We start from the raw sequence: 26,728 nt of genomic DNA, 5'->3' as shown, positions 1-26,728 counted from the left end.
ATTAGGAGCAGGTGAAGGCTGAGAGTGATCTTTGGACTGTGTGTGTGTGCGTCTCAGCAAGTGTGTGTGTGTGTGTGTATTAGGGTGACAAAATATCATCAGTGTACGGGCCGTGAAAAAGAGAGGAAAAGGAGACGAGGAAAAACAGCAGGAGTTTACCTTTAAAAAATCTTTCCTGCAGCGATCACACCTTTATTTTGAAATCTTTTCAGTATCTTTAACTTCTCAGAGAAAAGGAGGAGGAGTGGTTTAAACCGAGGGGGTAAGGGGGGGACATTAACACTGTGCTCTCTGTTTCCTTTATATTCCTCTGTTTTAGAGAGCTGGCCAAGCCCCCGTCTTGCTCGCGCTCTGCTGGGAGGCCCTCCGTGCCCGCTGGATGCCAGCCTAAAGCTGGTGTAAGCCGGTGCCAACATGCCACTAAAAGCTGTAAAACAAATGAGATCTGTTTGGTTAATGTATACTGATTGACCTCTGCTGCCAGGCGTTTGGATGTCATGATTGTAATGGCTCGCTTTCCTGCCGGAGAGCTCATACACAGTGTGACAGGCAGCGAGCTGGCATTTCAACGTGATTAGCTGAGGGCTAATCAGATGAGATTGCTATGGCAGAAAGAGACGAGGATTTTTAAATACCAACAACATTTGATAAAATCACAGTTACTGAAATATGTTTGTCAATATTCAACTAAATAACACTCAAAAGCAGTTTTTATTTCTTTACACTTATTTATTCTGTCCTTGTTGATAAAGTGCCACTTGAATTTAATTTAAAGGAGCAGTATGTAACTCTGACCCCTAGTGTTTAAAATGGGTACTGCAGTCTAAATTCTAAACATTGTAGAGAGCTGAAAAGAAAAGTCCTTACATGAGCTTCAAAGTAGCAGAATATAAAAATCATAATATTTCTAATTAAAATGAAGCTGTGTACCCTTAAATAGAAAGCACCTCTTACTGTTCTGCCTTCATCACCTGCTGCATTTTCATGACATATTTTGTGACAAGAGTTTTATTTTGTACTTGAACGACCTGGATTTTTACGAGGGGATTCCAGGAAAGTTTTTTTTGTTCCTTGTGTTCTATGATTGAGTAGCAGACATTCAGGAGCACGTTGCATCAATCTTAAGCAGCCTCAGAAGCAGCTCTTTCTATAGGAGCTGACTTTAGTGGTTATCTGTTGGATAGCGAGCGTTACATAACCCTCCATATGCTCCGAGTGTAGGACAATTCCATGCGGGTTATAAATAAAGAAACCTGACGCACGGCTGCAGCCACTGTGATTTGGGCAGGTTTTCACATGGGATGTCGGAGTTCTGCAGAGCTAGCCTCACTGCTATTTCAGGCTCTGCCTCATTAGAACATCCGCCATGAGTGAACAAAAAGAAAAATAACAGACTGTACAAAAGAGGTTTCATTAGGGAAAAGAGAGCATGAAGCCAACGTTCACACAGCAGACGGCCTAAAACACACACACATCGCTGCATTAACAGAAGACGTGTCGTTAAGGTGCACGCACACACACGATGTGAGGTGTGTGACCATAGATCTGTGTGATGAGATCGCACGACAACGAGGTCTGCAGGGCATCCTGACACGAGCACACACACACACACACACACATAAACACACACACAACATTACTACACACCTACAGCCAACATAAGTGTGTGCGTGTGTGTGTGTGTGTATGTGTGTGTGTGTGTATGATTGTGTGATTATGCATGTTAAGTGTGAGTTCTGGCATTAGAGGAGGGGAGAGGAAAAAGAGGAAAAAAAAAACACATTATTGGGTAACTGCCTGTGTGTGTGTGTGTGTGTGTGTCTGCTTGTGAGTGAGTGTGAGTGTGTTTATTTGTTTTTGTGTGTGAGTGTGAGATTGAGTGTCAGTGCATGTGTGTCTGGATGTGTGTATTTGAGTGTGTGCGTGTGCGTGCGTGGGTGTGTGTGTGTGTGTGTAGCCCCTCTCACACCACGGCGGCGGGCTAATTTAGTTAGGGAATAGCTGGCTGTCCTTCAGGTGAATGGACAGAGATTGGTCTCAATATGAGATGTAATAAAACAAGCCCATCACCGGATCTCACCGCACCTTCGGCTGTCCTTCATACGTCTCCCCAGAAGAAGACGCATGCCCACACACACACACACACACACACACACACACACACACACACACACACACACACACACACACACACACACACACACACACACACACACACACACACACACACACACACACACACACACACACACACACACACACACACACACACACACACACACACACACACACACACACACACACACACACACACACACACACACACACACACACACACACACACACACACACACACACACACACACACACACACACACACACACACACACACACACACACACACACACACACACACACACACACACACACACACACACACACACACACACACACACACACACACACACACACACACACACACACAGCCAAAGTAGTCCTCCAAGGTTGGCTATCTTGAATTAAGCCATGAGACAAACTGTAATGTTTATATAACTTTCTATGGACAAATCCTTTAAAGTAGTTTTTATGTAACGATGAGTTAATCAGCTCAAGACGACTTTATTTACAGAGGAGGATGTTCCAAAAAACATTTAACTTTAAAAACATTAAAATAATGAATTTCCTTCTGCAGTGACATCTTCAAACATTTGACAGACGACATCACACTCATCGTTATTTAATGTCAGTATTGATGCACGATTGTGAAAGAAGCTATTTATTATCATAGAGCACAAAGGTACAGCTAGTTTAAACCAGTGGATCCCAAAGTGAGGGGGGGTCCCCAGGGGGTCCCCGAGGCCTCTCTCCTCACCATGTCCAGAAATTATAACGAGATGTCGTCAGCTGTTTTCAGGGGGCCGACATGACGGGGGAAAAGTTCAGCAGGACACACCTGAAAAAAAAACTTTGGCATGATATATTTGCATGACCAAAAAATATTTTTGTCATTTTGAATAAATAATTAAAGGAGTCGGTGAAAGTGAAGAAGTGAGAGTAAAGAAACAGACCTCACTGATGAGGTTCCCAGAAAACTCCTGATAAACTCAGTATATGTTTCCAGGAGGAGCTGCATGAGGGAATGCAAACAGACACATTATTCTCTCTGACTTGTCCTCCAGACCCTGAGTATTTATTCTACAGAAAGTCAGAGTGAGCCGAGGTGAGAACACTGCAGGATATAATCAGGAGAATTCAGCTCGTGCCAATAGGAACATGAGCAGAGGTCCAACAAAAACGAAGGATTAAAGAAACCCTGAAATTCAAAGATAAAGAGAAAAAGTGCTTTGACTACTGTGAAGAACATGCTAGCACCTGAAGCTAGCGATAGCAGGGCCTCATTTCAGAGCAGATCGGCTGGCTTTAGCAAACAGATCCACAACATGCTAACAAGCTGAAAACAGACTTAAAGACGAAATGAGGTGACAGAGCTCAAAGAAGACATTGACCAGAAATGAAATGTAGTGGATGTAACAGCGTGTCACCCCGGGGTGTCTCCTGTATGAACACGCCTCTCTGTGAGGACGGGTGCTGGGTGAGCTCTCTGATTCAACCTGTTTGACTGCAGCGTCCTCTCCCTCCTTCCTGCCGGCTGCTAGCTTCCCCGGCCTGCACGACAACCAGCAGTTTATTTTTTTATTTTTTCCTTTACTCAACTCCGGGCCGGGCACTTCACTCCAGTTAAAAAGATCTGCAGCTCTCCCACTAAATCCACCGAGACCCAATTACAGGGACCGCAGGACAAATCACAAGTAGATGCAAAGTTACTTTGCTTTAATTGCGGATACATTTAACACTTTCCTGAGGCCACAGCGGCCACTTTATGTCGGGGATGAAACACGGAGCCCTGCAGTGGGACTTTAAAAACATATATCTGTTCGTGACAAAGGCAAAGAACACTGTGATCTGTGGGCTCACATATTTAAGGGCAGTGTGTGATTTAGAGTGTGAGGGGAGAGAAAACACACTTTTAAAGTGGGCTCTATGTTACAGACGCTGTGAGAGAGTCGCTTCACTTTAATAGAGCCACATGTTAATTAGTATTGTAGTTAATCCCATATTACAGAGAGCCAAACTGTCAGGTCATATTATAAACAATCGGTCCTAATGTTCCTGCGTGTGACATTTGGAGCTGCTGAAATGTTCCCTAGGTAATTGGCCTACTTTACGCTGTCTTTCTTGGATTGCCCGTTTTCTTTATCATTTGGGGTGTTAGCGCTGACGAGCATCACTCCAGACACTCCGGGGGCCTACGTGGCGTGGAGACGGGGTGCATCTTTTTCTGCACAGGGATGGCAAAAAAAACAGATTCACAAAAAGCATGCTTTACTTGGCGATCTACCTTCATGGGATATTTAATACAATGTGAGAGAAAAGTTCAAACACTTAGCCAGCAGCAAAAGTGAGAGTAACTTTTTCTCTGCTTGCATTATTTAAGATGGGCTCCATCATTTTATCAATCTATCGATCTCCCTACAGAAAGATGAAAATGGAAAAATAATGAGGCCGATGACTACTGTGTAAAGAACATCAATGTGCAAAAATTTAATTATCTGAGCTGCAAAGAGAGGGAAAATGTGTCGGCTGTTTTCTAAAACAAGAAAAAAAAAAGAAGAGTGAAAAAGGAGCGGTTAATATTTTTCCTTCTCTGCATATTTTAATTAGCAGATCAATCATAACTACGTACTGCAGCACGGCAGAGAAAAAGAAAATTGCAAGTCTAAATGAAAAACAATAGATTTGCTTTAAAGCCTTTCGCTCTTTTGAAGTCTAAATTAAAATTTCAGGTGCCTTTACGAGAGCTTCTTCTGAAAGTTATGATATTTAATTAGCGTGTTTAGATTCTGCTGAAATTAAACTTCACAGTGGAACGTCATGTGCGGTGCAGACAGTGGTGTTCCCAGGCTTCAGCAGCGGGGGGGGGACACCGGCATGGAACAGAGGGAGTGAAATCACTTCAGCACATGTGGGCTGTGTTTCCTCTGACAGAAGCTGGTGTTCTTTTGACTCGCGCTGCCACCGGCTTGATCTGAGGCCGCCTCTCCATGTTCAATGGAGCGCAGAGACAACTTTTGCTCTGCCACCGTGTCTGTGCAGCTTCCATTCTGCGTCTCAAATCACAGAATCGTAGAATTGGCGGAGCAGCTCTCCCCGTTACGCCTCTTCCTTCCCTTGCATGAGCTGTTTCCTGGTTGTAGGAGCGCTGATGTTTATTCCTCCTGGCGTGTCTTCTCCGGCACTGAGCCACCGATTTCACACATTTTTATTGGCTAATTTGACTGTGCTCTTGCCAGCAGCTGAGCGGGAGCCAGGAGTCAGAGACTCTCAGAGACAGCACTACAGCTAGTGATGCTGCTCGCTGACTGAGAGCGCCCAGAGGGAGGCGGGGAGGGGGGGGGGGGGGGGGGGGGGGCTCTCACCTGTCTCATAACAGTTGACCATGTTAGACCGAGGAAGGTCCAGGAGACGGCCTCTGAGATTACTTACTGTCTGCTGCTGGTGAGGAGGGTCAGGAGGGGGATGTGATTGCCTGTCTCTTAAGGTGACAGGGGGGGCTTAGAGGAGTGGTTGTACACCCGGGCAGACACCCAATAGGAGCGGAGCAGTCGGCGCTGTGCGTGCGTCCATCCTCAAACATGGCTAACATTTGCACAGCAGCGGCAGTCAGGCGTGACGTCTCCGGGCTCTGAGGTTTGTGCTGTCAGGACACTAGAAATTAAACCTGGCATTGCAGAGCCGAATGTGCTGAAACTCATCAATTCCACATGGCTAGAGAGCCAAGTGCCTATTTATAACACCCCACCCCCCCTTCTTTACCTGGTGTGCATCCCTGGCTCTAAACACGCATCCATAATGATGAATACACCCAACTGGGACGCTCCGACAGGGCATCAGTCAGGACAGGAACACACACACACACACACACACACACACACACACACACACACACACACACACACACACACACACACACACACACACACACACACACACACACACACACACACACACACACACACACACACACACACACACACACACACACACACACACACACACACACACACACACACACACACACACACACACACTATCAGATCACAGCAGAGCAGAGGAGGGATGAGAGTGACACGGGGAAGGGCTGATGGAAAGGTTGAAGCATCTCAGCATAAAAAAAACACGAAGCAGGATCACAACCATCCATCGGCACACAGGAAACAAACCCGGGCAGTCACATATATTGAACTTCTTCACAAGGCCGGATCTGGAGCCGAGATACGACTTGGAGCGGCTGAAACACTGCCACCCGACTACTGGGACTCTTATATTCAGCCAGGTACTGAAGGAATCCAGACGTGTTTAAAGGTTACTGTGAGGACGTCTGATGAAACCTTCCTCAGGTCTACATGTGAGTGAGTGAGGGTAGAAACATGTGAACATGTTTAAGTTTGAGGATATAAAATGAGCTGCGTTTGTGTCTTTAAATGATCAACAATGTTGTACTCTTCTTTTTATTTCATGGACCATTTTAAAAAACACCTACATAATCTTTCTCTTACGTATGAAAGGTTCAGCTCATGAATAGTGAAATGTTTCCTCAATGTGCTTCATAGTTTAAAGAGGGGTTGTATGAGTTACTCAATCGTCCTGTTTTAGCCACAGGAAGCGTCATCCAGCTCGGCCCCTTTAAGGAGAGACCAGCTGAGAGTATCTGCACCGGAGCTAGGCTACACAGACGAGGCCGTTTGCATCGCCTAATTCAAGAATAAAAACGACTTTAGGATAAATTCTTAGAGCCTACTTCACTGTCAGTAAGCCACTTTGTTTCAGCACGACTCAGGCGCACCACATGGAGCTCCTCCGCCTGCACTGATACAACACAACGACAAAAAAAACAGAACTATTCCTTTAACTGCTTCATCCAAACCTTTTATTCATAATAAAAATAAAACATTTATTATTAAGAGCTTTCAATCAAAGGGCTGTACATAGCTCATAAAAGAGACAATGAAAGAACATTAAAGGAGCAGTATGTAACTCTGACACCTAGTGTTTAAAATAGGTACTGCAGTCTAAATTCTAAACATCATAGAGAGCTGTCTCCCCCCTCCTCTCTAGAGTCCATGCTCACACAGGTTACCATGTGGTGGACACTGAAGCTTCAGTGTTTATCCAGCTCTGCGGGGGGGGGGGGGGGGGGGGGGGGGGGGGGACAGCTCTCTTCAATGTTTAGAATTTAGACTGCAGTACCCATTTTAAACACTAGGGGTCAGAGTTGCATGTTGCTCTTTTAAACTAGAATTTGTAGTATCATTTGATAAAAGGTCCGAGCAATTAATCAAGTTTTAATTTCAATTACAATTTTGTCTTCCCACGATCATGAGGACGAGATAATCCGGATTAAATGATTCATGTGTCGCATGCCTTGTTGTACTCGTTTAGTCTATAGGTTTTTGCCACAAGAGCACATCATCACAACCTCACAACCATTGAACATTTGTATTTCTTATTAATATATATATGTTTGTATTTGTATATAAATATATTCTTTCCACTTACTTATTTTCATTTATTTCTTGTGTTCAGGATGTTAATGTCTGATAAATTTGTGTGATTCAGATATTTCTGCCTCAATTGAGTGGACCTACTCGATGATAAAGACTCCGACCTGTTGGACTGTTTTCAGACTGATCACAACAACTATATTTATTTATCATGTAAATGTTGTTTTTCATTTACAAACCAGCTCATTTCTGAGATCGTGAGCACAGCGGGCCACAGCTCAGCCCAAACGACACAGGCTCACTTTTAAAAAAAATGTCAATAAGCCGTTTTTACAGCCAGTGACAATGTGATTATTAGAAAAGAGCAGAATGTTAACGGCCGGCTGAATCTCTCAGTAAAATGGATCTGAGATATTGTACGAGCCTTCATGAAGAAGCAGAGAGAGTTGAAGAGTGGACCTTTAATTCATCTGTCGACGAGAGGACTCTGGCTTCAGGTAAGAAGACTGCTAACTATGTTTTATCCACATCTGAGCTCGTCTGATCAATACAAGCAAACTTAAAAAAGTAATAAAGAGTGAAACAGTGGGTGAACAGGAGTGCACAGGGTTCAGGTCAAAGCTGCTTTTCTGCCCCCGATGTAGAGAACAGGTGAGGACGCTCAAGACTCCATGAAGGGATTATCTAATGCCCCCGACCCCCACATTCCTGCCCCCTCAGCTCCATCTCGCCCTCCTGTCCCTATACCTTCCTGCCTCCAGCCCACCAACACTTCCCTCTCTTATAGTATGAAGAGGACACAAGTGATAAAGCAGGAGCAGAGAGCCGCTGGTTTACACGGCCCTGGAGCCCATTATGTTCCCAACAATAGGCTGGAGGACTGGACGTGCTGTGAATAGGTAATGTCCTGGAGACCCCGGGCCCGGCCTGCTGCTCAATGAGCCTGAGACAGGCATTAGAGATACCTCGTCAGCCCACTGTGGAGCAGGCTGCTCGTAGCCGGGGGGGGGGGGGGGGGGGGGGGAATGTGAGAGTGGGAGTGAGTGAGAGGAGTAGGAGGGTATCGTAAATGCATCTTACATAAGGTAGAGCATGAATAATAAGACAAAGGGAATATTCAGAGGCAGAGGAATGATGGGCCTAACACACAGAAATCAACACTCACAGCTTTTTGCCTCAACTGCTCGCCTGTTCCAACCCCACCTTCCCCAAGTTAGCCATCCATTCACGCAGTCTGTACCTAATAACCACACGGTTTAGCCCGTGATGAAGATCTGTCTTCATTCAGCTGGAAAAGCTGTGCCGTTGCCGAGCATTTTTTCCTAACGGCGCAGTCCCTCATCTATGAAAGTGCCATAGAGCCCCTCAGACAATTAGGCAGGGAAAAGCTTTATGACCGTTAGACTCACTCAGCGAGCGCCACTCTCACCGCCAGCGCCGCCAGGAGCGCTGGCTCGTGCAGAAAAGGTAATTACGGGAGCCTCTCATAATGACACGGAGGAAGCTTGCGTCATAACACCCACAGCCTTTTATCACGGCGCTGTAATTAATTATTATCCTTTACTCTTTGATTCATTCCACTATTCATAACATATTCATGCATTCAAGAGAAATTATCATTTCCTTCAGGAATTAATCAAAACGGAGAGAAGAGCTGGTCGTCTCTCGATGGATGATCAAAGACGGTGTTTGTCTACCTCGCTGCATGGCGGGCGAGCTCAGGGCGAGGCACTGAGGGCGAGGTCTGTGAAAACCCCCCAAACCCCCCCACTCTACATGACTCTGGTCACATCAGATGTGAGACGGATGGAAACACAGCTGCAGATGTTTGTGATACAGGAGAGCTGAGCAGATGTGACGAACAAACACAACCACTTCTGTCAATTATTTCTTCTCTCTCCTGTTCTCCTACAGATGGACTTACACAGTATGTTATCAACAATATGTTATGGATCACTCAGTTCTGGGTCTCAGCTCAAACGTAGCCTCGTTGTCAGACATTTAAAGCCCCTGTAGGGAGACCCCAAACCACTAAAAGCTTCTAAATCTCTTTTTTTTATTATCTCATGTTCATCATATCAACTCTCTGAAAGTATCAGAAGTTATGTTCAAACCGTTTTTTCAGATCTAAGTTTTGGAACATTGTCAGACGTTGGGTGTGAAGTGGGCGGGGCTAGCTCTGAGATTAAGTACGCAATACATTTCAAACCAATAACAGAGCTCAACAGTAACCGCAACACTTTTTCGGTGAAGTACATTTCCCCGTTCAAATCCTACACGGACATTTCACAAAATCCATATATCAAGAGATTAAAGCCTGTAACCATGACAACCAGCTACCCCATTACTCGTGACTTTAAAACATTTGATTTGGCGCCAACACAGCATTAAAAAAAAAGAGAGAAAGGCAAAGGTACAAGACTGTGTACATCATTTTCTTCCGGAATCAATGAACTACACATCCCACAATGCATTGTGAATGATATAGTTTCTTCTTAAAAGTAACTTTAGTCGTTGTTATCGTGTTTAAAATGTTAATACACTGCGGCACGACGAGGTTATTAATACATTTACTATTAGTTAACTAACTAGCTAAACTGCTAGCTAAACATATCTGTTCACATACGATGCTGAGGGCCGAAAACATTGCCGTGGCAACAGCAAGCTCAACCAATCAGAGACGTCGCTGTGACACTCCATGATCGTGGGTAGTGTAGTTCTTTTCCCCGACATCTTAAAGGTTCTTAGAAGTTGATATCAGATGAACTTGTGTCTCCTAAAGGAACATAAACCATTGTTTCACACTCAGGTAGCTCGTGGTCAATCTACCTGTGATGGTTATTACATCATGGCTAATAATCAAATCAACTATGGAGGAAATGAACAGGATTTTTACTTCCAGAACCACCAGCAGAGATACAGAGAAACAGCACCTTCAGAACTCTGCGACATGTGTCAGCTGGATCATTTCAAACTTATGATTCAATAGAACCAGGTTATCTACGAGCAGTAATATTACTGTATGCTGTCACTATGTGTTATTTTACACCAGCTCTGCTGTAGGTGAAGGTTGTAGGATGATCAGGATGAACCTGATCAGAATGATTTTTCATATCTCACACTTTTTGTAGCCGTTTGTGTCTGTTAACAAAAGTTCTTTCCAGCTGTTAGTTTCTCTCTCAAATAAAGGCAGAAAAAGCCCCAAAACACATCTTTAAAAAAGTGTTTGTTACTGATCACACAAAGTGAAATCATAATTTCTGCAACAAAATGTAGGATAGTCCAGACATCACACTACAAGTTCAAATTAATCGTACATCTCTGTGTTTCATCCAAACAACGACACGACCTCAGTCACACCTCACTCGTTTTAACGTTGGGTTTAGTGTGAACTTTGCACCAAAGCTTCGGACAGAACTTAAACAGAACTGCAGCTCTCTATGAAAAAGGGAAATGGGCTCACATACTTTGCTTTCGACTCAAACAGGAGAAATGATCAGCAGCCATTTTCAAGTCTTTGAAGTCTTGACTGAGTATCACGGGGTTGAAAAAGCTGCTGTTTAATACCAAATACCTCCTGTGCTTTCACAGAAAACCAAGCAACAACAACACACATAAAAACATTGTCCTCCCCCTCATCATCCCTAACCCAACCTCAGGGGAAGAAGTGGCACACTTAGACTCATAAACAGGTGTCCACCGGCCCCCAGTCCGCGGCGCTTTAATAGCTGTTTGATGTTTTTGATGTCTAGTCAGCTCGATCGTACCTTGCTGCTTGATAATGAGGGCCGATAATGATTCCTGAGCTCGAGGGGTTAATGGTATGTAACCGGCAGAGCTGCTAATTACACGTTACAAACTATTTATCAGAATCTCCATCTGCGCAAGCATCCACAACTCTCATTGTGCACGCTAAATTACTCTGCGGATTATCATTGTAAAGCAAGTTTCAGTAATTAGGGAGCCATACTGCTGTTTTCTTTCTCTGAGTGCACCGGATGACACTGAGAGGGGAGGAGAGAGAGAAAGAGAAGGACCTGGTATTCTGAGAGAGCAGGGAAGAAAAAGAGGAACAAATATTCAAGATCTACTTTGTGGTTTTTTTCTTATTGCACCTCAGAAAGGCGTTTCCTGAGGGGGAGTCTACACTCTGAAGTGAGAGACAGGTGTAAATTGCACTGAGAAGCACACATAGTCTCGGTGAGAGTTGGTGAAGTCTGTTTTTCTGAGCGTTGAGAGGAGCTGTGTGTGAACAGCGTGGTCCAACAGGCCGCACTCTCCTCTCCTGCGATCGGTTATTTGAGAAATAACTGTCACATCCCCTCGGCCCCCCCAAAGGTGCGCCTGAGACCACGGAGACATGTACCATCTTCCTCTCCTCCACCGTAAATTTTTATTAAAATTACCTTCATTATAAGACAGTGTTCATTATAAAAACCAAAAAAACGCCCGGTCTCCCAGGGCCCCGTGGATTAATAAGGACAGCGGTGTATTTTAAGCCGTAAACTCAGCTCCTCACTGTCCTTAATCTCCTTCCTACTTCACAAGGCCAAATTAACACCTCTCCTCAGCTCTGACGGGACCTCATTAGCAAACTTCCAGGGAAAGAAAAGAGGAGAGCAGAGCGAAAAAAGAGGAGAAGAAGGAGGGAAGCGACCAATGACAGCCACCAGCTCTGGGATTAACCCTTTCTCCTCCTCCAAGCTCCTCGGAAAGAAAAAAAAACTAGGTCGGCAACGTGTTTCTAATCAGTCGCCTGGTTAGCGATAATTAGAAGGCGAGATTGGACGGGAAGAAGAGAGAGAGAAAGTGGGTGGGGAACATTGAAATGAAAAAGAAAAGAAAGAGAACCTGTCATGTCGCAAACACTTCAAAGGAGCCGACTTCTCCTTTAGAAGCGGCATGATGAGGGTCCAAATACCAGGAGGCACTCCTCTGGGCCTCTGGATCTGGTGGAAGAGGGTGGAGGGGGGGGGGGGGGGAGACTGGAAGAAAGGACCCAGTTCTTTCTCATAGATGCAACACACACACACACACACACACACACACACACACACACACACACACACACACAGGCATCAGGACAGTCTATATTTCACCACCTGTACAGTGCAGCTGCAGGGGAGCTTAACTCTCCCCCCAAACCACACAGCCAAACAAGCACATTCAACTCCACCTTCTTCTTCTTCTCACAGTCTTCCCCCCCGCAGCAGCAGCAGCAGGTCGAGGTCCCACAGCCTATACGCGGAGGTCGTGAAGACTACCGCTGGGTAAAGTTCACAAGCCTCCGCAAGCTGTTTGACATTCCCAATAAGGTCAAAGTGTATCAGAAAACACCAGAGGATTATATTATTATGATGGTGAGCCGAGTCACTGCCTACCACCGCCACATCAAAAAAAATAGCAGCCTTCTTCCAAACGCAGGCTGGCTTACTTCTGGATGTGCAGGAAACATAAAGCCTGTGGAAGTTCCACATGAGAGACCGAGAGGAACCCAGAGAGGCCCGCAGCTAACATCGCTCATTATCAGCCATCTATTTTATCTACTATGAAACATCTCCAGACTCCCAGACGGCAGACATCAATGGTTCCCTAAATTAATCCTGTGGGTTCCTGTTTGCACAATAAAAGATGTGGAAGGGTGCTTTTGATATTTGTGCGACTTTACAGCGGAGTAATTGAATTAGCACACAAATCAACCGCAGAGGATTGCCCCGGTTCAGGATTGAAGAACGTGATAGCTCCTGCCAGGGAACACGGCTTCCATGGGCATAGTCAATTATAAAGCATTAAAAAAAGAATCTGCCAATAATCACTTCCAAGAGAACTGAGCAATCCATGCTGAGTGTTCTCATGTTTACCCGATGATGGGGCTCTCAGTTTAGGGCTTAGCGGGACTTTGGAGAGGGGAGAGCGAGACTGAAAACATATTTGTGGTATCATTTCCATAAGGCTGGGCTTTGCGGACCATAACGCGCCTCACAAATGTGATTTATGACCTTGGTTTAATGGCTGGGAGCGGAGTCTTGGTAGGTATCAGATGACTTTTTCAATATGGCGACGTCGGGGGGGGGGGGGGGGGGGGCATGCACCATCACAACAGGAAATGAGGGCTTGTCTCAGCCAAGAAAATATGAGAAGCCAGATATCTGATCATCTAATGGCAGATGGATGCTACTTCACTTTGACAGAAGAGGCATCAGTCAATAAGCAGCAGATGAGCAGTAAGAGAAAAAGAACGCCATAGATTTCCTCGCCCTATCTATCTAATCACTCATTCTGCAGGAACAGTGATCTGCAGCCGGTCAATGCACTGGAGGAATATCCAGCTCGAGTGTCTCATGTCTCTGCTGGATTTTCATGCGTTTGAGAAAAAGTGTGTAGGAAATCATCAATCAAAAAAGGCTGCAGCTATACGTAGCGTTTTAGCAGGCTTTATGTGATGCAGTCTGCAGAATCTGTGTGCATGCAGCTGTGAAAAAGAAAAGGGACTCACCTGGGCCTGGAAACTCTTGAGAACAGGTGCCACCATCTCCCGGACTTCCTGTGTGCAGACAACACAAGGAAACTCAGCCTCAGCTATTTCCATTTTGCAGATTCTCCACCTGCTCAGGTAAGACGCCGGACCAGCGGAGGTAAAAGTAGCTCCATGGAAAGAATGGTTAAAAGACTTAGCGAGCTTTTCTACTCTTCTGACTACTCAAGCAGGTCACACATACACATTCACACCCTGATGGTAGAGGCTGCTTTGGAAAGAGTCCATCAGTATAGAGAACAAATCATATCATCATAATCATATTTTTGTAGGCCAACCAGGAAGTAGCATCTCCATGGGGTCTGTTGAGAATTCTCCTATGGGATTTTTGCATTTCATTTTGGATCATTGCAGAAAATAATCTCTGTGACAAACACACGTTTCTGAAGCGTAGGCGTTTTGTTCAGCAGGATAATCTTCACAGATGTTACCATTTTTATGATGTTTGAAGAGTTAATGCAGCCGACAGAAGTAAGAAGCTAACGCAATGCTAAAGCTAACTACACCACGGTCAGATGATTGTAACGTCACTAGCGTTATGCTTCAGACGATCTCAGATAAACTAATCCACGTAGCTTAATAAATAGTTTACTAACATAATATTCACCTTAACCTAAAGATTAAACCTACAGGAGACATCTCAGATTAGTGAGAGAGTTCCCGTCCTCTGTGTCCGGCGTGATGACGTTTAATGTCCCCGACAACCACTGTAGTCACATTTAGCCACTTGTTAGCAACCGCCTTTTTAAAGACGCATAAAAACTTCAAAATTCAGCAGTGGGGGTATTACCTAACGTAGTTTATGTGGTCTAACAAAACACCAACATCTCTTTAGCTTGTGTTGACCACAGACCTTATTTCAGGCGTCTAACCACAAACCCATTCAAAATCCACATTGACTTTTAGACGTTAGACCCCATGACGCTACAATGCTAACTTACTTCCTAGTTATAGGACTCATTCCTGTGGTGCCCTATTAACTCATCCATTCATACACCGCCAGCAAAGCAGTGGGAGCAACTTGGGGTTAAATGTCTTGACCAAAGACTCATCAAGCATGTGGCTGCAGGAACACATTCGAACCCCCGACCTCCATGATGAGAGACGACTGATTCTACCACTGAGCCACAGCCAAAGAGAACTGAAAATGTCAGTATACTAACTGGAGTGGCTTAATTCGCATGGCGGCATAAAGTACAATGTTTGTAACTGTCTCCATAGCAACCCTCACAGCGCCTCCGTGTGTAAGTCAGGTGTTCTGTTTGTGGGTATTAGCGGTTAAACCTGAAGGGTTTGAGTAGGCATGTTTGAAAAGTGGGGCTTTCCAGTAGCTTGCACTAAAAGCTGGGAGCTGCAGACTGCGTGAGCTCACACAGCCTCAGGTAAGGGGATTGTGCTGCCAGTGGTGACAGCCTGATCCCGTCTTAAACGCCTGTATTATACTGACAAGATTACAGCACTACACTACACATTGAGGCCCAGGCAGGCAGCAGCAGCCACAGCAAGACAGCCCCAGGGCTCATTTATTAACTGTAAATATATTCTCTTTGACTTCAAGCGTACATGTCAATGGATGATGATCGTCTCAGACCGGATGATAAAATCACATCTGGATCATGTACAGATTATTCAATCCACCTTCAAGTGCCGTTTGGCATCACGGAAGTTAAGGTGGAATAAGACCTGGTATATTTGAAACAGGAAGTGGAGACAATGAAAGTCAAGCAGGAGATAAGAGTGAGGAGCCCCCTTCCTGCCATCCCCCCGATGGTGAACTGATGCCGCTGTACATGACATCATGACACATAGCTGCTGGAGTCATGATGAAAGAAGTTTGCTAATTCTTCACATGCAGGGTTTAAATTCAGGTTAAAAGTGTCATTGTTGGGGCACTGGTGGCCCAGTGGTTAGTGCGCGCGCCCCATATGTGGAGGCTGTGGTCCTTCAAGCGGGCGGCCCAGGTTTAAATCTGTCTCCTTTCCTGCATGTCATACCTCTCTCTCTCTCTCTCTCTCTCCCTGATTTCCAGCTCTATCCATAATAAAACAGAATCTACAGGAAGTGTCATTGTTTCCAGAACAAGTAGTTCTTTGTGGAGTTGAGGGGAAACTTTGAGTGCTCAGGCAGAAGGAGGACAAAGAGATAATGCTGTAAGTCGCACAGTTTGCACGTCTACTTATTTTATCACAGTGTGTCATTTTTCTAAGGGATAAGATAAATCCAGGACTTTTTACTCTAACTACAGTAAGTATGGCAGCCACCCTGACAAAGACTGTTCTTCAACATGCACACGGTTTGGTCTGTGCGTCCTCCATCGCTCAGTCTGTGTGAGGAGTCTAATGATTCGCTGAGGATTGTGGGTAAGAATAGCCAATCAGTCACACACACACTTGCTCATGTGTTACTGGAGGATTCCTCTAGAGGGAGCAGCACGTAAATCAGAAGTAGAGTATGATCTGTCTCCAGCTGTTTTGGAATGCATGTTTGTTGCTATGCAACGGCAATGACACATCATCGTGCGGGTAGATGTGGACTTGATCTGTAAACTTTTCTCCAGAACTTTCCCATTGATGTAGCGTCTCTCTGGTGTCTCTGATGATGTCATTCCCAGTCTCTTCACTGTATAACTCTACACTGCTCCTAGTGGTTATGTTCATATTGCATGATGCGGACGCATGCTGTTAATTTTCTGAGGATGTGCACAACAAACGCTCCACACCAGCTCAGGATACGCAGGGATGATGTCATGTGTTCGCATACTCAAGGCTTTTGCCCGGTCATCATGACTACGGTCAACTCGGGGGTCGTTTTCATCGGGTGTAGGGAGAGTAGCAGAGAGAATAACTCCCATGATTCCCCACCAGACTCGACGTCATCTTTTGATTGAGAGCCCCCTGGTGGCTGAATTTACATACTGCACCTTTAACTTTTTAATATTTTTGATTGAGTGATGACGCCGTTACTGGATGGCTTTTTAAAGTTGCATTTTTTTATTAAAATCACAACTGATGGTTTTACAAGCTGAGCTGCTGGTAACGCTGCCTTCATCCCAGAAGAGAAACGCTAACCTATTGTTCAAAAATCTACTTTTTTAGCAGAAGCAGCTCACAAAGTATGTTTGTAAAAGTGGTGTTGGAGGGTCGTTGGAGGGGGGGCAACTCTTCATTAAAACTCATCAGACTGAGAGTCGTGTTTCTCACATGTTTGGAGAGACACCTGTTCCCCTTTCATCACAGGTCGATATCAGCTGCCAATTTCTGACAGCACGATTCGTTTTTCATGAGCTGGCGCTTCAGCAATGCAGCCGAAAAAGTAAGCAGCAAAGTTGTGCTTACCTTTTGTAAATGAGCCCCCTGGCCTCTCATCACACTCAGCCAGAGGCTAACGTTACTGCAAGGCCTCAGCATTTCAATATTAACTGAGCTACAGGAAGAGGAGGGGGAGGGGGAGGGGGGGCTCAGCCTGACGCCTCACTACTTTGATGCACTGTTTATATGAGCTAATGCAGATCTGACTAAAGGTATGGGGGGGGGCTGAAGCAGGGGCAGAGACACAGACAGTCAGTACCTGCTGAAGTGGAGATGAGGAACACAACAGAGAGTTGAAAAAAAGAGGGGGGGGGCGTTGGTGCTAGACTCACCTCAGGGACATTTCTCTTGAACTCCCTGCTCAGCTCGACCAGATGCTTGTGGGAATGTTCGCTCTCCTCTTGTCGACCAGCCAGCTCAGACGCCACAGAGTTTAGCTCCCTCTACAAACACACAAGAGAGAGAGAGAGGGAGAGAGACGGTGAGAGGAGGACGAGCAGGGAGAGAGACGGCACTTTAGCGAGGCTGCCAACGCTCATCCAGTAAAGCTTAAGAGTGTACATAAATAAAAATACACTGCTGAATATTAACAATGTAATCCTTCATGATCTCACAGCAGGAATACTTACAGCTAGCCCTGGCCCATAAATAATTAAGCCAAAATAAATCCAATGGCTACAGTAGCAGAAGGCCTTTTAGATAATCAGTATTTGAAATAATCAATATGCTTGCAACGGCTATAGAGCGCCAGTGAGGGAGTAAGGGGCGAGATAGAAGGGGAGAGAGAGAGAGAGAGAGAGAGAGAGAAAGAGTCGAGGAGGGGGGGGGGGAGTCACGTGTAAAGACCCAATAACCTGACAAACACCCTTGCAAACAAACAGAGCTTCTTCCTGAAATGAAAGGTTGATTTTTAAGCCCGGCCGAGACCTGATTCAAACATACAAACGCTCCACTTGCTGTCGTAATTACCGCAGGTCAGATCTATTTTCAGCCTCTTTTCAATCTCTCTCCCATCGCCTGCACCCAATCTTTACACCGATCCTGCACAGATTTTCAATACATGACAGCAAGCCGCCATAGCTTTAACCAAATCATCCCCCTTTTTCTGCTACAGCAACATCCCTGATCACTGCTCCATTAACGTCTTTACACAGAGATATGAAATAAGAGCTCCACCCTGCTACATGTCTGATCCACTATTCAAAGCTGTCTGTGCAGCAGGCCCTTCATCAGAACCATGCATTCATGCTGGACTCAGCTGCACCACATGCCATCCACAAATCCAATATTATCGATCAGTCATCCAATTCCCGGCTCTTTCAGCAAACAGGGAAGGAAAAAAAAAAGAAAAAGGAAAACAGATTCAAACACTGCTCTCCTGCACCGAGCAGACAAACTGTACATTCACCTCGCCTTCAGCTTTGACTGCCGCTCTCAGTAATTGATGAGCTTCTTCTTTTTGTAACTGCTGGCTTACAATAAAAAAAAAGTGGAGTAGGGGGATTCAATTACCACTGTGAATTTATATATGACGCCGGGAAATTAAATTGACTGTGTTTTAATTAATCTGCAGTCTTACTTAAAGGCAATTTAATAAATCATCGCAGGAGGAGGAGGAAGAAGAAAAAGAAATTGGAAGGGTGAAACTTTAACAGTGACAGCCTCGTGGGAAGGTGGCAGCCTGTCGGTCAGAGGAGTCGGCTGTTAATTGAAGGGCTGCCGGTTCAAGTCTGTGGATTTTTTTAAGTTGAGGAGTTCAACGGCTTTGATAGGAACGACAAGTTGACCACCAATTTAAAGCACTAGCTGACAAGGACTGTATATGCACTCGTTTGAAAATTTAAAGGTCCAATCAGTGAGATGTGTAGTGAGTGAAATGATAAAGTGATCTTACTATATGATCAGACATTAAGGAAACATGCTATGTTGTCACAGTGGTCACAGGTTAGAGTCCAGATCCTGTTGGCCCCATGTCACCCCTTATTCTCTCTCCCCATATTTCCTCTCTCTCTCTGTGTCATTCCTTTCTAATTAAGACTGAGAAATAATCTTTAAAAAATACAGTAACTCTTTAGTTGTTGAAGGTCCAATCAATGAGATGTGTAGTGAGTGAAATGATAAAGTGATCTTACTATATGATCAGACATTAATGAAACATGCTATGTTGAAGTGCTGTCTTCTCTGACAACAATGCAGCAGACAGTATGTCCTCCTTCTAACTTTAGATTCTGCTCCTGAATGCTCTGGATTTGTTTGGACCAGAGAAGGTAGGCACTTTTAAGACCCTCCCCCCACACGGCCGTTTTGGACGCCCCTCGGTTTGTCAGATATGAGAGCAGTTATCAGGTCAACAGGTGTTGCAGTGATGGAAGCGGTCAAGAGAAGTGGTTCAGATAGAAGTGATTGTACCTAAAAAGCCTCTGCATGTTTCTAATAAGCTCCACGAGCAGAAACGTGCTCAAACTAGGATCAATATTGGAGATGTTTTTGAAAAATGGAGAGAGGTTAGAACACAGAAAGGTTTACAGACCCATACAGAGCTGGATAAACACTGAAGCTTCAGTGTTCACCACATGGTGACCTGTGTGAGCATCGACTCTAGAGAGGAGGGGGGGGGGGGGGGGGGGGGGGGAGAGCTCTCTACAATGTTTAGAATTTAGACTGCAGTACCCATTTTAAACACTAGGTGTCAGGGGCTCGAAAAGCTGACAGGTCAAACATAGAACGTTAAACGAGGTGACTTCTGTATTTTTTAAACAATCTCTTTAACCGTGTTGTTTTCTCGTTCTTACTAAGTTTACCAGATACATGACAAAAGTTTGGTTTATTTAGCAAAACATTTTAGCTCCTTATCTTCGAGAAAGCCATCTTTTAAATAAAAACATGTATTCAACTTCTTCTTTTACACAGGAACCAAACGGTCGTCTCCTTTTACTGCTGGGTTTAAACAGCTGCTGGGCAGAGAGGCCTGCAAACTGTGAGGGATTCATTCAGCCAATCACAGCGCGGCAGAATTATGGTAAATAGACTTGAGCGTGTTTATATCTGTTCTAATCTTCTGACTCCTCAAAGCTCTTTTACACGGCAGATCAAACCCCCGACCTTAGGGTTGAGGGACAACCGACTCCACTGAGCCACAGCCGCCCCCTTTTAACCCGGTACAGTACTGGACTCTGTAAAATCAGGCCCGCTACAGGATAACACTCCCAAACGAAGACATGATGTCAAAATGCTTTGAGAGGCTTTTGCACAGAAGGAACAAGTTGTTTTGTTTCTACAGTGAGAAACATGAATTGACTGTCTTAAGTGAGCGTCTCCTCAGGAGGTGTAGCACGTTGTTTACTCATTACAGGGTTAAAGGGTTAAAGTTTAATCCTTATTCTTTGTAAAACTCTGCAAAATGTTTGAAGCACTTTTCTAGTCGCTGATCATAGAGTCTGATTAAGAAGTTGCATTTCTCTTTTTGTATTTCACACAGCTGACAAAAACAAACTACTCTCTGTTGTCATAAATGCTATGGATCCATCGTGTTGGTCGTGGTCGGGGAATATTTCCCTCCTGGTTAATCGCTGCGGCTGTAAAAAGGATAAGAAGGCAGAACTTGATAAATTCCTGTTAGCCCCTCACAGTCCATCTGGGATGAGCCTTCCCACAGATTAGAGAGTGGGCTTTCAGAAGCCGGCCGACCTCTCCTCCATTCAGACGGCCTCAGACCGGCTAATCTCGCAGAGAGAGAAAATTCCTGGAGAAGTGACTTTGAGTGGATTTTATAAGTACTTAAGATATAACAGTCGCCTTGGCGCTCACTTTTTACTGCAGCTCTCTCTGATGAGAACGGAGAACACCTCTTGCTTGTATGCAAGCCAAACGGTGCTCTCATAATGGCAGAGTTATTTTGAAAGCACCCCTACAGTTTGTCAGACCATTAAAGAGGAGGGGAGCCGGGGCAACAGCCCATCAAATGAAACTACTGTCTGTCTCCCTGGAAGGAAGCGGAGCAGAACACACTGTTTGTTACTTTGCTTGTCTAGCTCAGATGGATGTCGAGTTTCTCAGGAGACTAAAAGATACTACAGAAGATTTCTTCTCTGCTTCCTATACTCAGATGTTAGCTTCCTGGAAGAAATCACTTATCTGCGTCCGATATGTTGTTGAATCATTTTCACAAACATGAAGATGTTCCTCATGTCTATGACCACTCCCCCAAATGTGCAGAGACAGGTTTTTTTTTTTTTTTTGGGGGGGGGGGGGGGGAGAAGGGAAGGGGGGGTTAATCATTCGACAGTTTTTAAAAAGATTATCGGGACTGAATTTTCAGAGTGTGGCAGCTGGATCGATACACAGCTCCTGTCATTAAGCCTCTGCCAGTCAAACATCCAGTCATAATTGATGAGTTTCCCCTGAGGAGGTTGGACCTGTCACCGGGGCAGGAGGGACAAAAAAAAAAAAAAAAAAGATCAACTTTGGCGCATGGCAACAGTCCTGGGTGTGCTCGAGGCACTTTGTGAGCCGCCATGGCGACTTGTGACTAAAACACAAAAAGACAACTGAACGAGAAGTTTGATGGATGTGAGAGGACAGAGCAGACAGAGATGTACCGCAGTTACACCGTGGCTCACATGTATGCTCTGCCACTGGCCTAACGTGGACCCTACCAGCGTCAGGGGGCGCCCTCACATGATCTGACAGGCGGCCATACTGCATCGGTTTATATGAGTGTGAGGCAGGAAGGACCTCAGACTCTACCGGGTGAGGCTTAGAAAACTGGAGGCTTTAAATTAGTAAAAAAGATGAATGAATATAAAGATTAAATGTCAAACTGGTTTTTGTGTTTAAATGATGGGAAGCGAGTGACGCTCACTGAAGCATCAGCAGCAGAAAGAAAGTCGAACAATCAAAGCATCAAAAACCAGCTCTGGACTGAAATCAGAGCGGAGGAACGTTTTCTAACAATCGCTCCATGAGCCAATGTTTCAGCTCCAACGCGGAGCTCACTTATGTTTTTGTGCAGGAGAAGATTCTGACATTGATTCATTAAAGAACGGCTCGTCTTGATTACATCTGTAGTGGTAAGCTATTTTCTGGCCTTTCACAAAGACAACCCGTAGAGGGAAAATGTTGACAACCGGGGGGAAGAAAAAAAACGACCAAGGTACTGCAATGAGGTAGACGGAGTCAAAATCACTATTGTGTGCAGCGGGCTTGGACAGCACAAATTAAAGAGGAGAAAATAAGGAGGAGGAGGAGGAGAGAGAGAGAGAGAGGGGGAAATGCAGATGGGGGTATTATTTTTCTTTTTGTATCCCATCTAATTGCAATCATAGGCAGATGTCTGAAAGTGTGACAGCATCAGCAGAATTGCTGCTGAGAGCACAGAATCTTTGTCTAAAAATAATCAGACATTCTGTGTGCTGCTGTTTGTTATAATGGTAATCGATGCTGGAGGCTTTGAATTCCATCAATTTATAGATCCACTCTGTTCTGCCTGGTGACTGTACTGCCTCACAACCCCCCATCCTATACGCACACCAACACACAAAACACACACACACTCGCACACAAGGTCTCACACAGCAGTGCACACACGCACTGTGTAGACACTTTAATCCACACATGGCGACTGCAGAAAGGCAGGACCAGTGTGATTAAGATAAGTGTAGTTTCCTTTCATACATTCCTTGTCGCCTCCCTTTTTTCTGTGTGTGTCGTGCGAGATTGTCCAGCGCTAGCCTCAGATTAGCCCCACCGCTTCTCAGACGCCACATTTGAGAAGGGGGACTGATCAATAAATCAAATCACCACAATCAATGGCCCCAATCACTGCAGTCTAGTCTGGCTTCAACATTATTACTGGCAATCCCTTCAGCCAATCAGGGAGGAGGAGGGGAGGGGGGGAGTGCGGGGAAGAGAGCACATTGGCGCCTGTCCATATGAAAGATCCAACATGAACTCTTATCTGGCCTTCTCGGGCTGAATATCAGTTAAGGGCACGAGTGTGTGTGTGTGTGTGTGTGTGTGTGTGTGTGTGTGTGTGTGTTTTGTCCAGACGGAAATCAGGGCAGAAGGAGCTTCTGACCTCCGTGACCTGGCACCAGGAACATGAACTGAGCATGCGGCGGTTGAGGGTGAAGCGATGGGGGGGAGGGGTTCATCAAGCTTTTGGACGTGCCGGACGGGTGGAGCTGACACATCACCGTCAGGTCAGTTTTTTAACAGTGAGGGGGCCATTGAATGCCCCATCATTGCAGATATTCAAACGCTGGTTTACCATGGTTTCCAAACTCTTCCTCAGGTTGTCGAGAACCTGGGACATCTGGGGAATAAGCTTTGCTTATCTTGCCAACAGTCAGACTTAAAGAATGATAAACCTGACATCTCAGGCAGCTGTTAGCATGAAGCTCAGCGTGCTGACTGGACTCCAGGAAGTCATGGCTCCAGCCTGAGCACTCAATCCCCTCTACAACAAAAGCTGTCGTTTCTATTCTTATTTATTTCTATTAAGTAATCAAAACATAATGTTTCACTTGGTAAGCCAGCTGGAAACAGATTCGTTGTTCCCCTGAATGTTGACTCCTTCTGCTAAGGAACGAGCTAACCGTCTTCTGCCAACATGTCCTGTTTCTCTTCAGCTGTCCGATGAAATGAAGACAAAAGGCCAAAGAATCATCTTTAAATAAATAAATAAATAAATAAATAGCAAAAGCAAAGTGCTTATTGTAATGTCTGTTAGAACGTGAAAAAAGTAAAAAAGAGTTATTCTCAAACACAGACGCAGTTTCAGTGACATCACCTATTGGTTTCCACCACCAGGGGGCATTCAATCAAAACAATAACAAACAATGACGTTGAAGTTGGTGGGGAATCATGGGAGTGATTCTCTCTGCTTTTTTTGGCCAAGACAAAATGCGACGTGACACTAGTTCTTTACCGTCTGCTTGGTGTGTCAGGGCCTTTACTCAGCAGCCTCTACCATCAGTGTGTGACTGTGTATGAATGGATGAGTTAATACTGATGGACTCTTTACTCAGCAGCCTCTACCATCAGTGTGTGAATGTGTATGAATGGATGAGTTAATACTGATGGACTCTTTACTCAGCAGCCTCTACCATCAGTGTGTGAATGTGTATGAATGGATGAGTTAATACTGATGGACTCTTTACTCAGCAGCCTCTACCATCAGTGTGTGAATGTGTATGAATGGATGAGTTAATACTGATGGACTCTTTACTCAGCAGCCTCTACCATCAGTGTGTGAATGTGTATGAATGGATGAGTTAATACTGATGGACTCTTTACTCAGCAGCCTCTACCATCAGTGTGTGAATGTGTATGAATGGATGAGTTAATACTGATGGACTCTTTACTCAGCAGCCTCTACCATCAGTGTGTGAATGTGTATGAATGGATGAGTTAATACTGATGGACTCTTTACTCAGCGGCCTCTACCATCAGTGTGTGAATGTGCATGAATGGATGAGTTAATACTGATGGAGTCTTTACACAGCGGCCTCTACCATCAGTGTGTCAATGTGCATGAATGGATGAGTTAATACTGATGGACTCTTTACACAGCAGCCTCTACCATCAGTGTGTGAATGTGCATGAATGGATGAGTTAATACTGATGGACTCTTTACACAGCAGCCTCTACCATCAGTGTGTGAATGTGTATGAATGGATGAGTTAATACTGATGGACTCTTTACACAGCAGCCTCTACCATCAGTGTGTGAATGTGTATGAATGGATGAGTTAATACTGATGGGCTCTTTACACAGCAGCCTCTACCATCAGTGTGTGAATGTGTATGAATGGATGAATTAATACTGATGGACTCTTTACTCAGCAGCCTCTACCATCAGTGTGTGAATGTGTATGAATGGATGAGTTAATACTGATGGACTCTTTACACAGCAGCCTCTACCATCAGTGTGTGAATGTGTATGAATGGATGAGTTAATACTGATGGACTCTTTACTCAGCAGCCTCTACCATCAGTGTGTGAATGTGTATGAATGGATGAGTTAATACTGATGGACTCTTTACACAGCAGCCTCTACCATCAGTGTGTGAATGTGTATGAATGGATGAGTTAATACTGATGGACTCTTTACATAGCAGCCTCTGCTATCAGTGTGTGAATGTGTATGAATGGATGAGTTAATACTGATGGACTCTTTACTCAGCAGCCTCTACCATCAGTGTGTGAATGTGTATGAATGGATGAGTTAATACTGATGGACTCTTTACTCAACAGCCTCTACCATCAGTGTGTGAATGTGTATGAATGGATGAGTTAATACTGATGGACTCTTTACTCAGCAGCCTCTACCATCAGTGTGTGAATGTGTATGAATGGATGAGTTAATACTCATGGACTCTTTACTCAACAGCCTCTACCATCAGTGTGTGAATGTGTATGAATGGATGAGTTAATACTGATGGACTCTTTACTCAGCAGCCTCTACCATCAGTGTGTGAATGTGTATGAATGGATGAGTTAATACTGATGGACTCTTTACTCAGCAGCCTCTACCATCAGTGTGTGAATGTGTATGAATGGATGAGTTAATACTGATGGACTCTTTACTCAACAGCCTCTACCATCAGTGTGTGAATGTGTATGAATGGATGAGTTAATACTGATGGACTCTTTACTCAGCAGCCTCTACCATCAGTGTGTGAATGTGTATGAATGGATGAGTTAATAGTGATGGACTCTTTACTCAGCAGCCTCTACCATCAGTGTGTGAATGTGTATGAATGGATGAGTTAATACTGATGGACTCTTTACTCAGCAGCCTCTACCATCAGTGTGTGAATGTGTATGAATGGATGAGTTAATACTGATGGACTCTTTACTCAGCAGCCTCTACCATCAGTGTGTGAATGTGTATGAATGGATGAGTTAATACTGATGGACTCTTTACTCAGCAGCCTCTACCATCAGTGTGTGAATGTGTAGGTGGGACCTGCAGTGTAAAAGAGCTTTGAGTAGTCTGTAGTCTGAAGACTAGAAAATAAATATACAAGCTTAAGTCCATTCACGGTTTAACCCGGTAAATGTTTTATGACTTGTCTTCAACTCGTCAGGTCCAAAGTCTCCGGTCGGGAACTCGTCCTCTATAGATCATTGGCACATTTGGCTAACGTCCACTCCAACGCACCGATACCGACTACACAGCGCACAAGTATTTAGGCAGTGCTGAGATCATCAGGACTCACCAAGGGGGAAAATCACATTTAATTCTGACACCTCTCTAAACTCTGGACTAGCGAGTCTGATAAATCATCCCAAATAATTAATCCCCAGTCAGTCAGAGCG

General features: G+C 44.7%; 1 protein-coding gene across 3 annotated transcripts in view; it reads right to left on the bottom strand.

Moving 5' to 3' along the window:
• The window catches only part of cux2b (cut-like homeobox 2b), a 102,331-nt gene that overhangs the window by 43,131 nt on the left and 32,472 nt on the right, over nt 1–26,728 (bottom strand). For all 3 annotated transcript variants that reach the window (XM_061037214.1, XM_061037215.1, XM_061037216.1), the window contains exons 2-3: nt 17,738–17,848; nt 14,059–14,106 (exon numbers count right to left, since the gene is read on the bottom strand). In XM_061037214.1, coding sequence (XP_060893197.1) covers nt 14,059–14,106; nt 17,738–17,848 — 159 coding nt within the window. The remainder of the gene's footprint in view (nt 1–14,058; nt 14,107–17,737; nt 17,849–26,728) is intronic.

Source organism: Labrus mixtus, chromosome 5 (assembly GCF_963584025.1).
Source record: "Labrus mixtus chromosome 5, fLabMix1.1, whole genome shotgun sequence".
In the NCBI taxonomy this organism is placed as follows: domain Eukaryota; kingdom Metazoa; phylum Chordata; class Actinopteri; order Labriformes; family Labridae; genus Labrus; species Labrus mixtus.
The sequence above is the reverse complement of the archived record's forward strand: the minus strand, read 5'-3'. Positions and strand labels throughout refer to the sequence as shown.